The following is a 20490-nucleotide window of genomic DNA, read 5'->3' on the forward strand; positions in this document are numbered from 1 at the left end:
TTCTGGGGCCACACTGATCATCAGGGCACACTGATCATCAGTGCCCTGATGATCAGTGTACAGTTGCAAGAAAAAGTATGTGAACCCCTTGGGATTACGTGGAGTTTTGCATGAATTGGGCCCTGATGATCAGTGAACATGTCCCCTCCGCAGAAAGCCAATTACCAGCTCTCCTCTCCTCTCGAGCTGTCAGCGTGACAGCTCGTGAGGAGAGAAATGCCAATAACCGGCATTTCCGTGTTTACATGTGATCAGCTGTGATTGGACACAGCTGATCACATGAAAGAGCCAACATCTTCGGCTCTTTCCGTGATCCGCTGTGTCCGAGGGACAGAGCGCACCGGCGATCGCCGCGCTGCGCACTCCCTGAGCCACGCATGCGCAGTGAGAATGGAAGGACGTCAAATGATATCCTATCAGAACGAGAGAACCACCTTGCTCCCGTCATTGTACTATATGGCGGGCGGAAGGTGGTTAATATGGATACTTGGGCACTCATATGTGTTTTGGGGAGCTAAGAGGGCCGCTGTCAGACCGGAGGGCAGGCAGTTAGGTTTTCCACACAGTGAAGTCAGGGTGAGGTGGATCGTGGTCTCGAGTTCTGCCGGAGGTTCAATGTTATGCCAGATTGGATCGGCCTCCAGATGATCTTTTATTGCACTGGGTGGCAATGATTTGGGATTATGGTCCATGAGAGTCTTGATCCGGGACATAAAGCTGGATTTTCTCCGTTTGCACACTTCCTTTCCTAGCATTATTTTGGTGTGGATATTATTGGTAGGGCTGCCTGGCGCATGGCCCGCCCAGTGGCCAGGCTTAACAAGGTGAGGATCAAGGTTAACAAGGAGGTGGCCAGATTCTTTCTCCAGAATGGTGGTCTGGCAGTTCGGCATGTAGGGTTGGAGGACGATAACTGACTCTATTTGAGGGGGGACGGGGTTCATTTGTAGGCACAGATATGTGGTTTTTGAGCTTGCAGGAGGGCCTGCAAAGCGCTTTGTGGTTGTGGCGGGCTGCCCAGGCATGAGGTTTCATGCTGGGCGTCTGTGGCAGGAGTCTCAGGTTCATGTAAGCCAGCATGGTCAAAACAGTATGTGGAGTGTAATGGGTAGGGCCCATCTTGATATGGGTATACCTTCCTTATGAAGTGATATCAGCTGGGGCTATCGGTCATCGGGCTGCATCGGGTGTCCAAAGGGTTAACAATTTGTCCCTGAGCCAGTGTAACTGCAGCTATGGTCCTGAATAGGAATGTGGTGGGTGATAAAGCTGATGCGATAGTAAAACGGGCCTTCATTACCTGAGACAAAAAGGAGACGGTCATTATGTACTTTATGGTTGTAAAGTTTGTGTTTAAGAATTTGGTATTAAAAGTGATTCTTTTATTTTATGGTTGTTAATAAAAGGGCTGCTATGGCAATGTAAATCCAAGATAAGTGGTTTGTCTCATTTTTAAAGAAGTTGAATGGTACATGGGTTATGGTAATAATGGGTCAGGGCAGCCGCAACATCAGCAATACTTCAGTCATGTGAAATAGGAGCCCCAAAGACAAAAGGGCCATTCAAGCCCTATACAAGGCATACAGTACAAGGCTGATAACTTAATTATATTTGTGCAAGAGAGTGCTTCCCTTATGGCAACAGTACCAAGTCACAATGCTAAAAATGTACGTAACATGACATGGTTATGTATCGTGTTGGCAAAACTAAGCAGCATGCACAATTTAGTTTACAGAAGAAATGATTGGTACAGAGAAATCTCATGGGCTACACAGTGTGAAAGCTTACCAGCAAAATGAATGCACCTAGGAATCATATGGTTGAAAGTTGGGAAGCATTCTGCCAAAAAGAATCAGCTTGTGTGAAAGTATAAGCAAATATAAAAGACATGAGTGACTAAAATGATACAGGAGGGAAACCTTTATTCTGCATGTAGGCAAGTGCAATATGCTTCCTCCACTGTAGGTGGCACTTGACCAGAGAGGTACCAGATTTATATTTCCTGCCTCCCTTGGCCAACTATCTGGTGCTGGTGCCATTCTCATCCTATTCGGCTGTCACACTACACAAAACTTTTATTATAGACAGAAAAGCCAAAAGAGTCTTCTGATTCTAAAACAAATGATAAAAAAACAAAGGCATACCTACCCCTGCTCTGCTAGCAGTTGAGTTTTTGGTGTATGGACCCAAAGTACAAGGTACACTATTCTACCTACAAATTGTACAGAAACAGCAACAATGATGACTCGGCTAAATTTTACAAGAAGGTCAGCAAGATGGTAAACTGAAATCCCTAATTATAAATGAGAATATGTTACTGGTTGGAGAAAATATGTGTGCATGTCTATGGGCGGAACCTCACAGGCCTGCTGGCCTAGGCTATGACATATGTTGGCTGTGCAGAAATATGACCCTGGCTGCAAGATTTAAAGAAGCTATACTCAGAACGACTTTTTTGTAGATAAATATTTGATCAGCCTTATAATGGAAAACAGGTTGGAGTATTTCATCTTTGACATCTTTTATTCCTAAGATATAATGCAAAAGAAGAGAATATGCAACACACCAAGCCAGATCGTCATTTAAACAGGTTTTATTGGCAATAATATGTCATATATTTTTAGAGCGAACGGCAAGCAACAGTGATAATACAAAGCCTTACCCCATTGACATACCTATTAGTTTAGTACTACCTAAAGTATTATTCTCCTGAGAATTATATTGACAGGTTTAACTGTGCAATTGTCACATGGCTGCATTGTGCTGTAGTAACCATGCTCTAAACCACATCTAGTTGTTAGTTATGGTATTAAATGTATGAAGTTTTATATCAATATCACTTTTGAATGCAAAATAAGGCTATATAAATCTTTGTGGACTTCTTGTTTTTTAAGGTCTCATGTACACTATGCATTTAGCCTGGGGGCATGAAATCCCGGTATTTTGGTGCAGGTAGAAGGCATACCGCACTGTTCAGCCCTGCTGCCAGCATCCTGTAAAACTCTATGAAAGACTGCAAGCCGTCTGCATTCTTGGTATTCACTCCTCGGCGCATACTGCTCTAAATGTTAGTACCGCTCGGTGCACCATCAAAACCATCCAGCAGCAGAAGCTATCAGCATCTCATGCAGTTTAAGGTCCCATTCACACTAGTAACTGCATGTGAATTGCACAGGAACACTGTGCGATTCCTGTGCAATTCACATGCAGTTCTTTGCAGCGTTATTTCAGCCTTATTCACTTTGAATGGGCTGGAATTGCTCTGCAACAAAAGTAGTAAATGCATTACTTTTTGGAACACATGGCAACTGCATTGTATGGCACTTTTGTACCATGCGATCTAGTGCACGCAAACGCAATGCGTTTGCGACCTGCATTTGGGGTGTTGTTAACTTTAAAATGAACCCCACAGCAGATCACAAGGGCATTGTGATCGGAATGCGGTGCAGGACGCTGGGCAGGACTGTGGCTCGCCCACGCTGCATTCTAGTGTGAATGGGCCCTTACAAGCTGCCAGCAGCAGGGCTGGATGGTGTACCTGTGCCTTTCACTCGCACCAAAATGCCGGGATCTTATGCACAAGGGCTAAGGCTAGGTTCACATATGTGCGGGTGGTGCGGCTGCAGATCCACACGAAAATTAATTCTAATGGCACGTTGCCCGCACTGGAAAACGCAACCGTACTGGGAACCTAGGTTCCCGTGTGGCTGCTGCGTTTTCAGAAGAAGTGCAGGGACTCCTTCCCTGCGTGTCACGGGGCACGGGAGTCCATTCAAATGAATGGGCTCTCGTGCCCGTGTAAAATGTGGCCCGCACGGCCGCATATATGTGAACCAGGGGTAAATGCCCAGTGTGCACAAGGCATAATGTATCAGAGCATATCAAAGAAAGATCAGCTGGTTAAAATTAACCCTGTAGCCAGTCTGTGAATAACAATTTTAAAAACCCAGTCATCTATATTAACCCTCAGCACCATGATTTGTAAATTGTTCATATATAACAATTCCAAGTCTAAGACATTTCACTCAATATTTTACTCCATAGCTAATTACAGTACTTTATGTATCCTGAAATCATACTGAAATATGTAAACGAGTATAAAAAGAACATTTTCCTGTGCCATACCCATGTAATATACTGCTCATAAAACAGATATACTGTATGTTAAAAAGTGTTAGATATTTAAGCCATTAAAACATGGATATAGTTTCAATTCCAATACAATATATTGAAATGACAGGCATTCATAAAATATAAAGAATTCGGAGCTCAGTAAAACACACATACATCAGTTTAGAGAGAAAAGTATCCTTGTATTTCGGTTTGGGAAGAAAGAGGTCTCTACTTTGTTCTAATTCTTTTACTTGTGATCGGAATATTCTCTGAGCGAAAACCACTTTCCTGGGGCCGGCAAGCATGTGAATTGTTTGTGCTCTCTTGTGAGTTCTTGGCTTCCTGCAATAAAACAGGGAAGGAAGATGATAATTTACATGTAAATTAGAAGTCAAAGAAGCTTTTGAAAATAGATGAAAAGTAAAGAAATTAGTCATTATTGTTGCATGTTATCATATTCCATAACCACTTCAGCTCCAGAAAAAAAACACTTTTTTCCCCCAATTTTTTGCTCTTTTTTAATTTATAGTGCAAAAAATAAAACACCCAGTGGTTATTAAATTCCACCAAAAGAAAGCTCTATTTGTGTGATAAAAACTTCATATGGGTACAATGTTGCATGACCGCGCAATTGTCATTCAAAGTGTGAGAGCGCTGAAAGCTGAAAATTGGCCTGGGCAGGAAGGGTATAAAAGTGCCCGATAGGCAATTGGTTAAGGAAGTTCTATTAAATCCAAAATCAAATGTTAAAAGAAAATGAAACTTTGAAGTACATTCCAATGACAACTGTCAAGCTCTGTTGTCATTAACAAACATTTTTTTGTGTGCGAATGTTTGTACAAAAATCTTTCAGTGTATGGCCAGTCAAACATCTTTTCATTACTTATTGAAAATCTTTTGTGAAATTAAACAAATATGTAATTTGTTACAATATATGATCTTATACAAAAATATGATCTTATATACATATCACAAAAAATGGGAGGGGTCCTTATAAAAATGGAGGCAGTAAAACAAGTTACAAGCTTCCCTTAACTATCTAACCAGCCTTCGAAGAATGTATTGCACTGGGTAATACCTTCACTTTCTTGTTATGGAACACCTATGTTTGCTCACTTAGTTACAAATTTACATTTCATTTTGACCTTCAAATCATTGCAACCGCATGATTATAATTGCAGTTTTCTTGGTGCCAAGAGTCCAGTGCTGCATGATTTTGGTTTGGGTTCTGTATACTTTTGGTACAGAGGCTTGGGTTGAATGTAGAAATTATGTATGCAGAAGAAAAGGTGTTACGTGTTGGGGGGTTAGATGTTGAGGTCTCCCTTTAAAGCTGTTGTTTAGAGGGGTTTTTTTACTTTATTTGTTGGGCATTATTAATGAGACACTTCATACATATCCCAACACCTTTCACTGTAATTCTTTAAAAATCCTACCTGCTAATTGTTGTATCAGTTGTACTTCCTCTTGAGGTTACCAGTCACCTCAACTGGCTAGCTCTGTGCCAGGTTACTAGTATGCCCCCTTCTCTTCAAATGCGTTTATATATGATGTAGCCCTGGAGACTCCTCCAGTTGGAGAAGAAAGGTCTTTATGTGAGGTTTTACATATATATACAGTATACCACAGAAGTGAGTACACCCCCACATTTTTGTAAACATTTTATTGTATCTTTTCACGTGACAACACTGAAGAAATTATACTTTGCTACAATGTGACGTAGGAGTGTACAGCTTGTATAACAGTGTAAATTTGCTGTCCCCTCAAAATAACTCAACACACAGACTTTAATGTCTAAACCGCTGGCAACAAAAGTGAGTACACCCCTAAGTAAAAATGTCCAAATTGGGCCTAAACTGTAAATATTTTGTGTAGCCACCATTATTTTCCAGGACTGCCTTAACCCTCTTGGGCATGGAGTTCACCAGAGCTTCGAAGGTTGCCACTGGAGTCCTCTTCCACTCCTCCATGACGACATCACGGAGCTGATGGATGTTAGAGACCTTGCGCTCCTCCACCTTCCTTTTGAGGATGCCCCACAGATGCTCAGTAGGGTTTAGGTCTGGAGACATGCTTGGCCAGTCCATCACCTTTACCCTCAGCTTCTTTAGCAAGGCAGTGGTCATCTTAGAGGTGTGTTTGGGGTCGTTATCATGTTGGAATACTGCCCTGTGGCCCAGTCCCCGAAGGAAGGGGATCATGCTCTGTTTCAGTATGTCACAGTACATGTTGGCATTCGTGGTTCCCTCAAAGAATTGTTGCTCCCCAGTGCCAGCAGCACTCATGCAGCCCCAGACTATGACACTCGCACCACCATGCTTGACTGTAGGCAAGACACACTTGTCTTTGTACCCCTCACCTGGATGCCGCCACACACGCTTGACACCATCTGAACCAAGTAAGTTTATCTTGGTCTCATCAGACCACAGGACATGGTTCCAGTAATCCATGTCCTTAGTCTGCTTGTCTTCAGCAAACTGTTTGCGGGCTTTCTTGTGCATCATCTTTAGAAGAGGCTTTCTTCTGGGACGACAGCCATCCAGACCAATTTGATGCAGTGTGCAGCGTATGGTCTGAGCACTGACAGGCCGGCCCCCCCCACCCCTTCAACCTCTGCAGCAATGCTGGCAGCACTCATACGTCTATTTCCCAAAGATAACCTCTGGAAATGACGTTAAGCACGTGCACTCAACTTCTTTGGTCGCCCATGGCGAGGCCTGTTCTGAGTGGAACCTGTCCTGTTAAACCACTGAATGGTCTTGGCCACAGTGCTGCAGCTCAGTTTTAGGGTCTTGGCAATCTTCTCATAGCCTAGGCCATCTTTATGTAGAGCAACAATTATTTTTTTCAGATCCTCAGAGAGTTTTTTGCCATGAGGTGACATGTTGAACTTCCAGTGACCAGTATCAGAGTGATAGTGATAACACCAAATTTAGCACACTTACTCCACATTCATACCTGAGACCTTGTAACACTAATGAGCCACATGGTGTAGACATTAATGGCTGTGTGTTGAGTTATTTTGAAGGGACAGCAAATTTACACTGTTATACAAGCTGTACACTCACTACTTTACATTGTAGCAAAGTGTCATTTCTTCAGTGTTGTCACATGAAAAGATAGAATCAAATATTTACAAAAATGTGAATGGTGTACTCACTTCTGGGTGATACTGTGTGTGTGTATATATATATATATATATATATACATATATATATATATTGTATACAGTCAAGGTAAAAAATGTTGGCACCCCTGGAATTCTGTCAGCTAATGCACCAGTTTGCCCAGAAAATTGTTGCAATTACAAATGTTTAGACATGCTAATGTTTTTTTGTGTCATATCAATACAAACAAAAGAAATACACATGAAAATGCCTAAACATTTGTAATTGCAACAATTTTCTGGGTGAAGTGGTGCATTATCTGACAGAAATGCAGTGTGTCAATAATTTTGGCTATGACTCTATATATTCTACAGCATAAATGTACACTCACCTGCCACTTTGTTAGGTACACCTGTTCAATTGCTTGGTAGCACAAATTGCTAATCGGCCAATCACATGGCAGCAACTCAGTGCATTTAGGAATGTAAACGTGGTGAAGACGACTTCCTGAAGTTCAAAGTATCAGGATGGGGAAGAAAGGAGATTTAAGTGACTTTGAACGTGGCATGGCTGTTGGTGCCAGACGGGCTGGTCTGAGTATTTTAAAAACTGCTGATCTACTGGGATTTTCACGCACAACCATCTCTAGGGTTAACAGAGAATGGTCCAAAAAAGAGAAAATATCCAGTGAGCGGCAGTTGTGTGGAGGAAAATGCCTTGTTGATATCAGAGGTCAGAGGAGAATGGACAGACTGGTTGCTGCGACATTCAGATGGTAGGGTCAGAATTTGGTGTAAACAACATGAAAGCATGGATCTATCCTGCCTTGTATCAATGGTTAAGGCTGGTGGTGGTGGTGGTGTAATGGTGTGGGGGATATTTTCTTGGCACTAATCAAGCTGTACCTAATAAAGTGGGCGGCGAGTGTATGTATGTGCATATATACTGTATATTACATGCTGCCTGTGGCTTCCCCCCCCCCAATAAATTGCAAATAAAACACTCTAAGTCTAACAGCTTACTTTTCTTTTGTTTCCTTTCTGTCCAGGCAAAACACTTGATTTGCTTCCCATTGCCTTTTCAAATGCTGTAAGAAAAAGATATTTGTATGAACACATGCTTCTAGTCACTGACATGTTTCATGCTCACATTAAACTCACTGTAATTGAGTGCCAAGGGAATGTGGAATCCTATGCAAATGTGGGAAAAGACAGAAAAATTCTCTACTGCAAGCCCTCTTACCTCATTTACAGGTGTACAACCACATATTTGAAAAGAGTTTCCAATAATAATTTAAATATCACCAACTGATCCTGCTAAAACTGACAGACAATTTTTAGGGCATTGTATATTGTTTAGGGCTTCCAGCAATACGTTATTGAACCCCTGAGTATAGGTTTTATACTGATCTAAGTAAAGCACCATAATATGGTAGTAAAAAAATTGTATTAAATCCAGCTGCCATCTTTGTTTATGGCAAGACACCCTCTTCTGGTTCAAAGTTCACTGCCTGCTTCCCCTAAAGCAACATAACTGATATTAGAACTAACAGAATGGGAGGTGTTAAGATGCAGAGAGGCAAAACTCATAAAGAATAAAAAAGGACAAAAATGCACATTTTTGGAAACTATACCTCAACCTCTTATGTTTCTTTTTTTAGCCAGTGGTTGGTTACTCTACCAGCTATTGCTGACAACATTCACAGGTGTCGGTGGTAGAGGTAACCACAAAAAAAATAGTTCATGATAAAAAGAACATAAAAATGTTTTGGATTGGTAAAAGTTAATTTTGACTGCCTGAGCTAAGTACAAATCTAGATCACTGGCAAATGTCCTGAATAATCTTTACAAACTGCAGAATTATTTAAACCTGAAATTCCAAAACCAGGAACTGCTTACAAAATCTCTCTAACCTTGTTCACTGCAGACAATCATATTTCATAGCAATGGGTTTTATCTCTTATGACGTTCATGGAAAGAACATTAACATATGATAAAAATGTAGACATAAAAAAAAAAAAAAACAGGGCCCACTAATGTGCTTTCTTTATGTTTTTGAGTGGTGACAGACGTTCCATTATCTCAGCTACTTTGATCATATATATTTATAGCAGATAAGGTTTTCCTTGAACGATGTATAATATGATTTAACCTAGCTTTTCTGACACAACATAAACTCTGGACTCCTGTCTTTTACTGTTATGTTAAATTTTATTATACATGGTGCCAATGTATCATATCATGTGGAGTAATTCAACCTAATACTATGTTCAGGCACACATTTTAATAAACACAGCCACAATGACTGTTTGGTAATGGGAAATGGTCATATCAGGAGAGACTTTGTGGAGTTGGCAGAAAACAAAAAAGAAATTGGAAACTACTGTGTTCATTTGGAGGGGTAAAAAAGGAGGGTTAAAAGTAATCCTTGCAAAACAGAGTACCTACCTTTTGAAGATACATTATATGGCTAAAGGTTTTCAGCCATTTCATCTGTTGGACATCCTACTCCAAAGCCATTGGCATTAAAGGAGAAGTATAGCCAAAGCGTTTTTGGCTATACTTCTATTAATCACAGGAGTAAAGTTTGTTCTTCACTCCTGTGACCTGTTTTCAGCCGACAGCAGACAAGAACCTGCTGTCAGCTGAAATCAGAGAGCCTGTCCAGGCTCTGAAAAGATCTCAACCATATGGTCAAGATCCACCCAGAAGCCTGGACCAACACTTGACTCAGCCTCTCAGCGATCCACTGAGAGCTTGAGGTAGCCACTCCCACCCTCTCCACAGCCGGCATTCCAGTGAATGCTGGAGGGGCAGAGCAGGGACCCAGAACCTAACAGTCACAGCTATCTGCTCAGAACGGAGGGGGAGAACTGAGTGATCAGTGGTGTTTGATCGCTCAGTTCTCAGTGCAGATCTGGTAGGGGGCAGATGCAGCATTGGATCGATGTTGCAGCCACCTAGGTGAGTGTACTATTTTTTGTAAGACCATACTTCTCATTTAACATTAATTTGGTCCCTTTTAGCACATACAACAGCCTCCGCTCTGCAGGGAAGGCTTTCTCTAAGTTTCAGAATTGTGTCTATTATGCGTAATCCTATTCAGCCATAAAAACATTTGTATGGTCAAGTCCTACTGTTGGAAGAGAGGACCCAGAAGGCCATTGGAGTTCCAGTAGTGTTCAGTAGGGTTGCAGTCAGGGTTTTGTGCAGACCACTCAATTTTCTCAACACCAAACTCTTCATACCATGTCTTTATGGGTCTGGCTTTGTGCATAAAGGTGCAGTTAGATTGAAATGGAAAGAGTCCTTCCCCAAACTGTTACCACAAAGGTGGAAGTGCACAATATGGCCTTCCCTTTAAAACTATAAATGATGCAGCACTTAATTGTAACTGCATCTGCACCCCCTGAAAAGTCTCATAAGTACCATTTTGATCCTGCCATTAAAGTCTATCTCATGCAGCTTCCTAGACAACACTGCTGCACTACTAATGAATTCAAAGCAGCTTTGTCTCTCATGTCGGCTGTGCATGCATGTACTACAATAAGATGGTTCTGTTGGCATGGTTATAAGCAATGTCACTGCTGATTCACAGGCCTGTAGCTTGTCAATCATCAGCTGGCCAGCCTAGTCCTGCCCACTACTTTCTGGTTTGGAAGCACTGTCTCTGTTGCTGAATCCACCCCCACAATGTGCTGCAGTGTCTGGCAGGATGAGCATATGAGACACAAATAAAATAGGATTTTTTATTTTAATTTATGAGACTTTTGCATCACATAGTAACTGAATTTGAGACTGCCACACAGGAGCATTTAGATGTACTTTAAAGAGAAGTATGGGAACTGAAAAACAAACAGACCGCTATATCTACTTAGATGGCTGCAGAACTGATTCCAGCTGCAACTGCCCCCTGCTGCCTCCATACCGAGAACTCAGAGATCTAAGACCACTGATTACTCAGTTCTCTGTCTTCACTGAGCAGAGAGCTGGTTTAAGCCTGCTGTCAGCTGAAAATGGGTCACAGGAGTACAGAACGAAGCGTACTTTTGAGATCCATAGAAGTATGACCCTACTTCTCCTTTAACAGTACCCTTCACTAGAAATGACTAAACTCAACAATTTGGAGGAGTATCCAGTATTGGCCAAGTAGAGTTTTTAGGCTGATCAGGTGCCCAAAATCTTTCAGTCATATAGTGTAATCACTTCTGCAATGGTAATACAGGAAAACTGACCACTAAAAAAATAAATGATCAGAATACTGTGGCCAACTAGATGCTTATTTCTCAAGGTTGGTAAACAGCAGAACAATTCAGACAATGATTACAAGGACTGTGACATTCTTTGTTCAGACATTAGGTTATAATTTCCAGTGGAATGTCTATCATTTACCAGCCCATACCTGTAAGAAGTTCATCGATAGCATCAACCACCATCTTAGCATCTTCTTTAGTAAAGCACATGGGAGGCTTGAACTTCAGTACATTTCTGTGTGGACCATCAGAACTAAGCAGGATCCTTTTTTCTTTTAGCCTAACAAAAAAATCGGTCACATCCTTTGAATTTTTGTGGCACTTTTAAAAATGCAAAATTACAATAATTTGACTTCAAAAGTTTCAGAAAGGGACACTATAGCTTGTGAATATAAACAACAAAAAATACTTTGCTTTCATAATATAGTATATACTACTTTAACACAGTGAACAGTGACATACATGTTAAGTCAGTTAACCAGCATTTTATCTATCCTAAATTAGCTGTGCAACAGGACATAGCTCACATAGAAATGTCAATGAGCGTGCTGTGTCATATGCCATCTGTCATCTGTCTGTTCTGTATCCGCATGCATTTATCTGGATGGTTGTAAATGAAAGTAGGTTGTAAAGCACTAGATAGTTGTCAGAAATAATAATGCATTAATCAGTTATAGCCTCAACAGGTCTGGATTTCAATTAAGAGACCACTAGGATTCTTTTATTGTGCTGTCATATATAGTGACAGTTGCAACACAGTTAGTACACATCAAATAATGTAAATATTCATGTCTGCATGTGGAGAACTGTTTGCTTCCACATAGTTTCCTTCATGTAGACTTAAGTAAAAGAGATTCACTCCAGGCAGATCTAAAAAACACAGTTTTGTACTTAGTAAAAAAACATCGAAAATATTTTTATACTTTTAGCTTTTCTGTTATCATGAGAACTTGAATTTAGCTTAATATCCAAGTAACCAAGTTGTATTGCTTCACTACAATGGAGAAATGTTAGGTCACCAACATGGCTCTGCTGTCTGTCAATGCTGTACAAATTTCAGGACTGGATTTAACAGAAATAAAAAATAAATTAAAAAATAATGTTTTGCTGCTTTAGAGCTAACCTTTGTTGCTTTTTGCAATTTGAGGAGTGAAACTCAATTATGGATTTGAGGTGGATTTATCTGGGAGTTGTGGCTGCTACCAGTTTCTTTTTTCTCAGCAAGCCTTTGTGCACAAGTGTTGTGGATAGGTGATAAAAAACAGGTGACTGATCCATGTTTTCACTACCTCCGACCACCTACCTGCAAGTTAAAGTGGTAGTAACGTCTGCTATTTCACTTGTACCTACAGGTAAGCCTGTACAAATTACTATTTGTATGATAAGGCTTACCTGTAGGTACAGTGAATATCTCCTAAATTAGGAAATATTCACATTTGTAGTGTGGTGGATTGAGTCATATCTCCTCTTTCGTGCACACACAGCCAGGCACACAGTACTTTCCTCTTTCTTCCACTGGCTTGGAAAACAGTTTAGGGGATCTTTTTAGGGTTTTTATTGGGAACAATGAACATGGGAGCATGGGTTACCCCTAAAACTGTAGAACTGGATAACTTTAGACCTCCTCAATTTCTGGCTGCACTTCACAAAACTGCTGGCTGCACTTCATGACTGCAAAATGTCCCACAGGATCTCTATGCTGATAGTGACCTGTACTCCTTCCAGAGTTTAAAAGCTACACACAGTCACTAACTCTTCAGCAATAGAGTTGCTTACTCTCTCAGGATTGTCAGTTGCCTCTTGCCGATAGCCACCAGGCTCTTCCTAGTAAGGGAGATGTAGACTCACACCACCATAGGACAGCATGGCTCTTCCCAACCAACTTCCTCACAGCTCTCTCCCGTGAATTTCTCCAAACTCAACTTGATCCCTGGACTTGAACTTGCGCATTGGCCCCCCAGCTAATCATAGCTGGGACCATAGCTGGGACCTCAATGTCTTCCCACAGGCTTCAACTTGACCCTGGAACTTGAACTTCAGAATAGGTCCCCAGATAAACCTAGCTAGGACTTCGAATTCACTCAGGTTCACTCCTGCCTCAGGGGGCAGAGCTCCTGCACAGGGGTCTTCTCCTGCAGGACTGGACCCAGGAACACTGCACCTGCTGCTCAGGCCACAAACTACTTATGGGCTCTCTCCACCTACTTGTACAAACCTCCCCAGGGATTGGCTAGAGTCTCATAAATATTCAGGCTGCATACCCTGTTCTTCCTCCACTATGCTCCGAGAATCCTCTAAAACAGTGGTCTCTAAACTGCATCCCTTTGCTTTGCTTGCCATTTTATGGTCCCCGGGCACTATTTTTCCCACTGACATTAACAATTAACAGTTCCTGCTACTGACACCAACAATGAGGCACTATTGCTAGCACAGACAACAACGATAGGACACCATTCCTGCCACTGACACCAATGATGGGGCACTATTCCTTTGGCTGACACCAACAATAGTACTCTATTCCTCCCACTGACACCAACAATGTGGAGCTATTACTCTCAATAACACCAAAGTTGGGGCATTGTTAAGGATGCCAGTTAACTTTCTACTCCCACTGGGCACGGTCTGACCCCTCTAAAGTCTGAAGGACAGTAAACTGGCCCTTTGCTTAGAAAGTGTGGAGACCCCTGCTGTAGAAGGCAGGAGAAGTAGCAGAGCAGCAGCCTGTGAAACACTGTGCAGCTCTAATTAAGCAACCACTGCTCCTCTGATTACAGAGGAGCTAAATTAAATTTGTGAGTAGCCTGCTCTACACTAGGAGGATACTATAGTGGCAGTCGGTGACATCACCGGAGAATGCGCACTGCGTCCTGAATGGACAGCACACCAAGTATGCCATCCATTCAGAGCACTATGTCACGATCATGAGTCCCGTGCACAGGAGTGACATCATTGCGGCCCAGTAATTGAAACGCCCAGAGGGCAAACCTGGAAGGAAGACTGGGTGATGATGGAAGCCCTGTCAACGGTGACAGAGCGCCACTACAGGGATCCGCTTTACAGGTAAGTCTGTTATGATGTACCAGTATGTGGTGTATACTAGCACATTATGATATTAACCTGCAGAGGGGCATTTTTTTAACAAGAGAGTTTACTGCTGCTTTACATTGCCATTGAACATGCTTGCATATTTTCGTGGTTGCTTCAACATATTTTATACAGCATGTCATAGGTGTCCAATTCACCAGTGCCACAATCTTGTTGTATCCATATCCAAGGCACAAGATTGCATCACAATCCATTGGGACTGTAATGCAAAATCACCTTAAAAAAATAAAAATACAAACATTCAGAAGGCTGCACATTACCCCCTGAATGCTTGTCAACTGGCTCTAAACTGCAGCTGAAAAGCAATTCACCATGTGTAACCAGTAGCCGACCGCAGATAGCCGAATGACGGCTACACTGCGGCCGGCCAGTTCTGGGTGGACGTCATATGACGTCCTCCCAGAACGCGCTCTCCTGCGCGCCCCGGGGGGCGCGCACCCGGCGATCTCCGTGATCGCTGTGTCCTACGGACACAGCTGATCACGTGATATGGTAAAAGGCCAATCACAGTGGCCTTTTACCACGTGATCAGCGGTGTCCAATGACACGCTGATCAGAGGAAAATGCAAGTGCCGGTTCTCGGCTGCACTTTCCTCACGCTGTCAGATCGTGAGGAAAGTACTGCCGAGAACCGGCAGTTGTCAGAGCGCGGATCGGCACCGATCATCAGGGCACTGATGATCAGTGCCCTGATGATCGGTGCCCAGCAGTGCCGCCCGCAAGTTCCGCCCACCTGTGCCCAGCAGTGCGCCCACTAGCTCCGCCCACCTGCGCCCAGCAGTGCACCCACCTGTGCCCAGCAGTGCACCCACCTGTGCCACTCTGCAGTGCCACCTACCTGTGCCCAGAAGTGCAACCTACCTGTGCCCAGCAGTGCCACCCACCTGTGCCCACCCACCTGTGCCCACCCACCAGTGCTGCCCACCAGTGCCGCCCACCAGTGCAGCCCAGCAGTGCTGCCAGTCAGTGCCACCAGTCAGTGCCCAGGGGTTGTGCCAGTCAGTGCCGCCAGTCAGTGCCCAGGAGTTGTGCCAGTCAGTGCCGCCAGTCAGTGCCCAGCAGTGATGCCAGTCAGTGCCGTCTATCAGTACCCATCATCAGTGTCACCTATCAGTGCCGCCTATCAGTGCTGCATATTAGTGCCGCCTATCCGTGACACCTCATTAGTGCTGTCTATCAGTGCCGCCTATTCGTGCCACCTCATTAGTGCTGCCTATCAGTGCCCTTTAGTGCTGCCTATCAGTGCCCATCAGTGCCGCCTATCAGTGCCCATCAGTGCTGCCTCATCAACGCACATCAGTGAAGGAGAAAAAATACCTGTTTGAAAAATTTTATAATAGAAACAAAGAAACTTTTTTTTTTTTTTCAAATTTTTTAAATTTTTTTATTTTTAGCGCAAAAAGTAAAGCGCCCAGTGGCGATTAAATACCACCAAAAGAAAGCTCTATTTGTGAGAAAAAAAATGATCAAAATTTCATATGGGTACAATGTTGCATGACCGCGCAATTGTCAATCAAATTGCGGCAGCGCTGAAAGCTGAAAATTGGCCTGGTAAAGAAGGGGGTATAAGTGCCTGGTAGGCAAGACCTTGCTCATGTGAATGAGTGGTTGCTTTACCTGCAGTGAATGACACACTTACTGTTTTATAAATATGTGACCTGAATGTATTCTCTCTGAAAAGAAGTGTTAAAGTGTAGCTTAGTGTTTAAGATTCTGTATATAGCTCTACGGAGCAGACAGTGCACAGTCATAGTTACAAAGAAAGTTAGTCTGGTGGAAAAAAAGACAAAAGTTCATCCCGTTCAACCACAAAAAAAAAAAGAAAAGTTATAATCCTATACCCACAGTTAATATAGAGGAAGGCAAAAATAACCAGCAAAGCATGATCCAATTTGCTCCTGCAGGGGAAAAAATGCCTTCTTGATCCCCTGAGAGGCAAACGGATATTCCCTGGATCGACTTTACATATAAATGTTATATCCAGTTATATTTTGTGTATCTAGGAAAGAATACAGGCCACGTGTTTTTATCTGCTGCTTCTCTGCTAGCAGGAAACAGGTACTTTATTTTCAGAGAAAAGACATAGAGTTTAACCATAGATGCAGCTACGCGCTAATAAACACTGCCATCTACTGGTTGAAGAATATATCTCTACTGAATACTGATACTGATGCAGTTGTACAAAAATATATGGACACTGTATTCCAATACTTAGCAAATACTTTTTTTAGCTGTGGATTAAATGGGGAAAGGTTAGAACCCCTGTCAGGTTTATCTGCTATTTGGGGCTCTGTTAGAGAGATTTACACTTTCTGTTCTAGGAGCAACCTTTCACCAGACAAGAATGGAGGGAAAATCTGCAACAAGGAAATAGACAACATGTAAAAGCTGAAAGATGTGCTATCATTCCTCTATTTAACTTCAAAAATCATTGTTATGTCTGTCTGTGTTGCTGTTGGAAAGTTTCCCTAACTTTCTGTCTGGTATAAAAAAACAAGGGGATATTTCTCTATCACCCTTCAGCCTTATATCTGACAAGGGTTTTAACCTTTTCCTACTCTATCCAAAACTAAAAAACATACACTTTAGGGGAAGAAAAATCACCACATATAAAAAAATACATAGTCCGTATAGTAAACTTGGTACAAAGTACTAGCCTGGAAGGAAAGAGGTTTACCTTCTGCATACAGAAAGGTTTCTTTGCAGTAAAAGCTGTAGACTTGCATATAGTTCTAACTAACTTTGTAGTTCTTAAAAAAAAAGCTGGATGTATCCATGTACAAAATATAAAGTGTAGATTGTTGATCCAGGGAGTATGCAGATTTGTTTTTTTTAAACAATTGATGTTTATTCATAAAAAGCAGAGCATATAAACATCAGTGAACAAAGAGCTTTGCAGGTTCTAAAGTCATGTAGTACATGGTAACAAATGTTGGCTTCAGGAAAAGCTTTATAATACAATCAGATCAGTGGTCTACATGAAGCAGTCACAAATTGAGACGTTTATAGACTGCAAGTACAAACATCAAAACTGACATAAGAAAGCGCATGAACACAACAGTAAAGTTTAGGAAAGAAAGAAAGAAAGAAAACAGCAATCATAAGAACAGATCCAGTTCCGCAAGGGGTGTCAGGTATCCGCCAGCATGATATGCACATCGACAAGTAAAAAAGTGTTATTTGCCCATCAGCCCTCTATACGTTTCTGAGAAAGTGAAAGCATACCAACTGGACCATAGTTTGTGGAATCTGGCAACCATGTCATCAGTCATAGTCAATGTCCTTTCCAATTCCTGAATATCCAATAATGAATCGAGGGGGCAAGAGCAGTCTTCCAATGTTTGGGGATTAGGGACTTGGCCACATTCAAAAGGTGTCAAACCAAGGATTGCTTGTATGATTTCAATGAGCACTCAGAGATATGGAGGAGACAGCATTCGAGGGTTAAGGGTAATGTGGTCTCAGAAATAGAGTATGTCAACTTGCGAACTTTGTCCCAAAATGGCAAAAGCCGTGGACATTGTCACCAAACACATAACAGGGTGCCTTCGGCTGACTCACATCGCCAACATAAGCCTGACATCTGCGGGAACCACCTCTTTAACCGCCTCTCACCCGCCATATAAGGAAATGACGGGCGCAAGGCAGTTCTCTCGTTCAGGTAGGACATCATATGGCGATCTCCCACTCTAACCGTGCGCGCTCGCCCCCTGTGTCCCTGGGACACAGCGCATCACCGATCAACATAAAGAGCCCAAGATGTTGGCTCTGTCATGTGATCAGCTGTGTCCAATCACAGTTGATCGCATGTAAATAAGGTAATGCCAGTTATCGCAGTCCTTTCCTCACAAGCTGTCACGCTGGCAGCTCGTGAGGAGAGGAGAGCCGGTAATCGGCATTACTCAGAGGGAACATGTACACTGATAATCAGGGCACTGATGATCCGTGTGCCCTGATGATCAGTGTAGCCCCATCAGTGTCACCTGTCAGTGTCCATCAATGCCACCTGTCAGTGCTCATCAATGCCACCTGCCAGTGCCCATCAGTGCCACATCAATGCCACATATCAGTGCCTACCAGTCTGCCTTTCAGTTCCACTTATCAGTGCCAGTCAGTGCCACCTATCAATGCCAGTCAGTGCCACCTATCAGGGCTGCCAATCAGTGCCACCTATCAGTGCCAGTCAGTGCCGCCTATCAGTGCCAGTCAGTGCCGCCTATCAGTGCCCATCAGTGCTGCCTATCAGTGCCGTCTAATAGTGCCAGTCAGTGCCACCTATCAGTGCCACCTAATTGTGCCATATATGAGTGCTGCCTTTAAGTGCCCATCAGTGATGCCTGTCAATGCCAATCACTGCGACCTACCAGTGCCACCTATCAGCGCCCATAAGTGCAGCCTATCAGTGCCCATCACTGCAGCCTCATTAGCACACATCAGTGAAGGAGAAAAATCACTTATTTACAAAATTTTATAACAGAAACTAAGAAAAACCTTCTTTTTTTTCAAAATTTTCAGTTGTTTTTGGTTTGTTTAGCAAAAAATTAAAAACCCAGAGGTGATTAAATACCACCAAAAGAAAGCTCTATCTGTCTCAAAAAAATTGATAAGAATTTCATATGGGTATAGAGTTGCATGACCGCGCAATTGTCATTCAAAGTGTGACAGCGCTGAAATCTGGAAATTGGCCTGGGCAGGAAGGGGGTATAAGTGCCCTGTAGGCAAGTGGTTAACCTATCCGGTGTAGCATACCATCTTGTTAACAAGTATGCAGATTTTTATTTATTTATTTATTTTTTGGTTAAACTTGATGATCGTGTATAGTGTTTCTACTACCCAGATTGTTTTAAATTGTATATCAAGTATCTCAGTGCTACTTAATGACAGATTACTTACTTATATATTATATGTTGAGCCTCAGCTGTAGCTGGAGTTCTCAGTTCTCTATCTTTCACCAGGTCTACTCCAATAAACAGTCCAACTCCCCTGCAAAAAGAAGATAATAAAAAAAGTATTTGTCACCATGGTCACTAGGAAATATAGAAAGGGTGAATCTCCCCTGTGGGCACACAGAAAGCAATAACGCGAAACAGGTTTTGACACGTTTATATTCTAACCAAAACCATAAAAAAGGACTGGCTTTAGATATATTTTAGTACAAGTTAAGCAACATTTTTTTCTGATATGCATGTTACAGTAATTGGCCTAGGCTTGTCCACCTCATTTCCATAAGTTGGACAGTTTTTAAAGATACAAGTTTACATTGCCTGGTCATAAAGTTGTTTATGCCATAGGTGCACTCTGGTTCTAAAAGTTATTTCATCCTGGTACAGCACACAGTACCACATTTTCTATTCTCTAAAAATGGAAGAATTGATAAGTGGAGAAGACACAGCTTGCAACCAATTTTTTTTTTTCGTTTTCTTGCCCGCAGTACATAAATGTAGGTAGAATCTGATTGTTGGAAACAATAGAAAAACCTCTCTCTCCAGTTTCCCAGTTTTACATTTTCACTCTCATACCCCCTCGTGTGCAAACATTATACAAAGGCATCACACACTATAAATAGAAAATGTATAATATGCATTGTGACACTAAACTACACCCTTCTCAAAAAATAATCCATAAACATCCACTACTAAATAACCCTGTAATCTATTTTTCATTAAATTATTTCTAATGGTTTTTCTTCCTCCCTGTAATGCCCTTTGTGAGCTCCTGAACGTCTCCTTTTTCCTCTCACTTCTGTTTGTTTAGAAAGAACAATGCATGTTGGTTGTGGTCATGTGCACTCGTAGGCAGGTGCAGTTAGCCATTTTGCTACTAGGTGGCTCTGTACCAGCATAATGCCTGGTTACAGCAGACAGTGTCTTCAGGTGCTAGGCCCTTTTAGGTAGAACCCTCCTGCGCTGATAT

The 20490-nt window shown here is 42.2% G+C and overlaps 1 protein-coding gene across 1 annotated transcript in view; it reads right to left on the bottom strand.

The window, feature by feature from the left end:
* Positions 1-2577: 2577 nt before the first annotated feature.
* The window catches only part of ETNPPL (ethanolamine-phosphate phospho-lyase), a 62903-nt gene continuing 44990 nt past the window's right edge, over positions 2578-20490 (bottom strand). The window contains exons 10-13 of the mRNA XM_089668496.1: positions 19471-19560; positions 11622-11752; positions 8243-8307; positions 2578-4455 (exon numbers count right to left, since the gene is read on the bottom strand). Of these exons, the coding sequence (XP_089524622.1) occupies positions 4342-4455; positions 8243-8307; positions 11622-11752; positions 19471-19560 (400 nt within the window). The 3' untranslated portion in view covers positions 2578-4341. The remainder of the gene's footprint in view (positions 4456-8242; positions 8308-11621; positions 11753-19470; positions 19561-20490) is intronic.

This window comes from Staurois parvus, unplaced genomic scaffold, assembly GCF_062004578.1.
Source record: "Staurois parvus isolate SC_StPar_1 unplaced genomic scaffold, SC_StPar_1.0 ptg000058l, whole genome shotgun sequence".
Taxonomy (NCBI): domain Eukaryota; kingdom Metazoa; phylum Chordata; class Amphibia; order Anura; family Ranidae; genus Staurois; species Staurois parvus.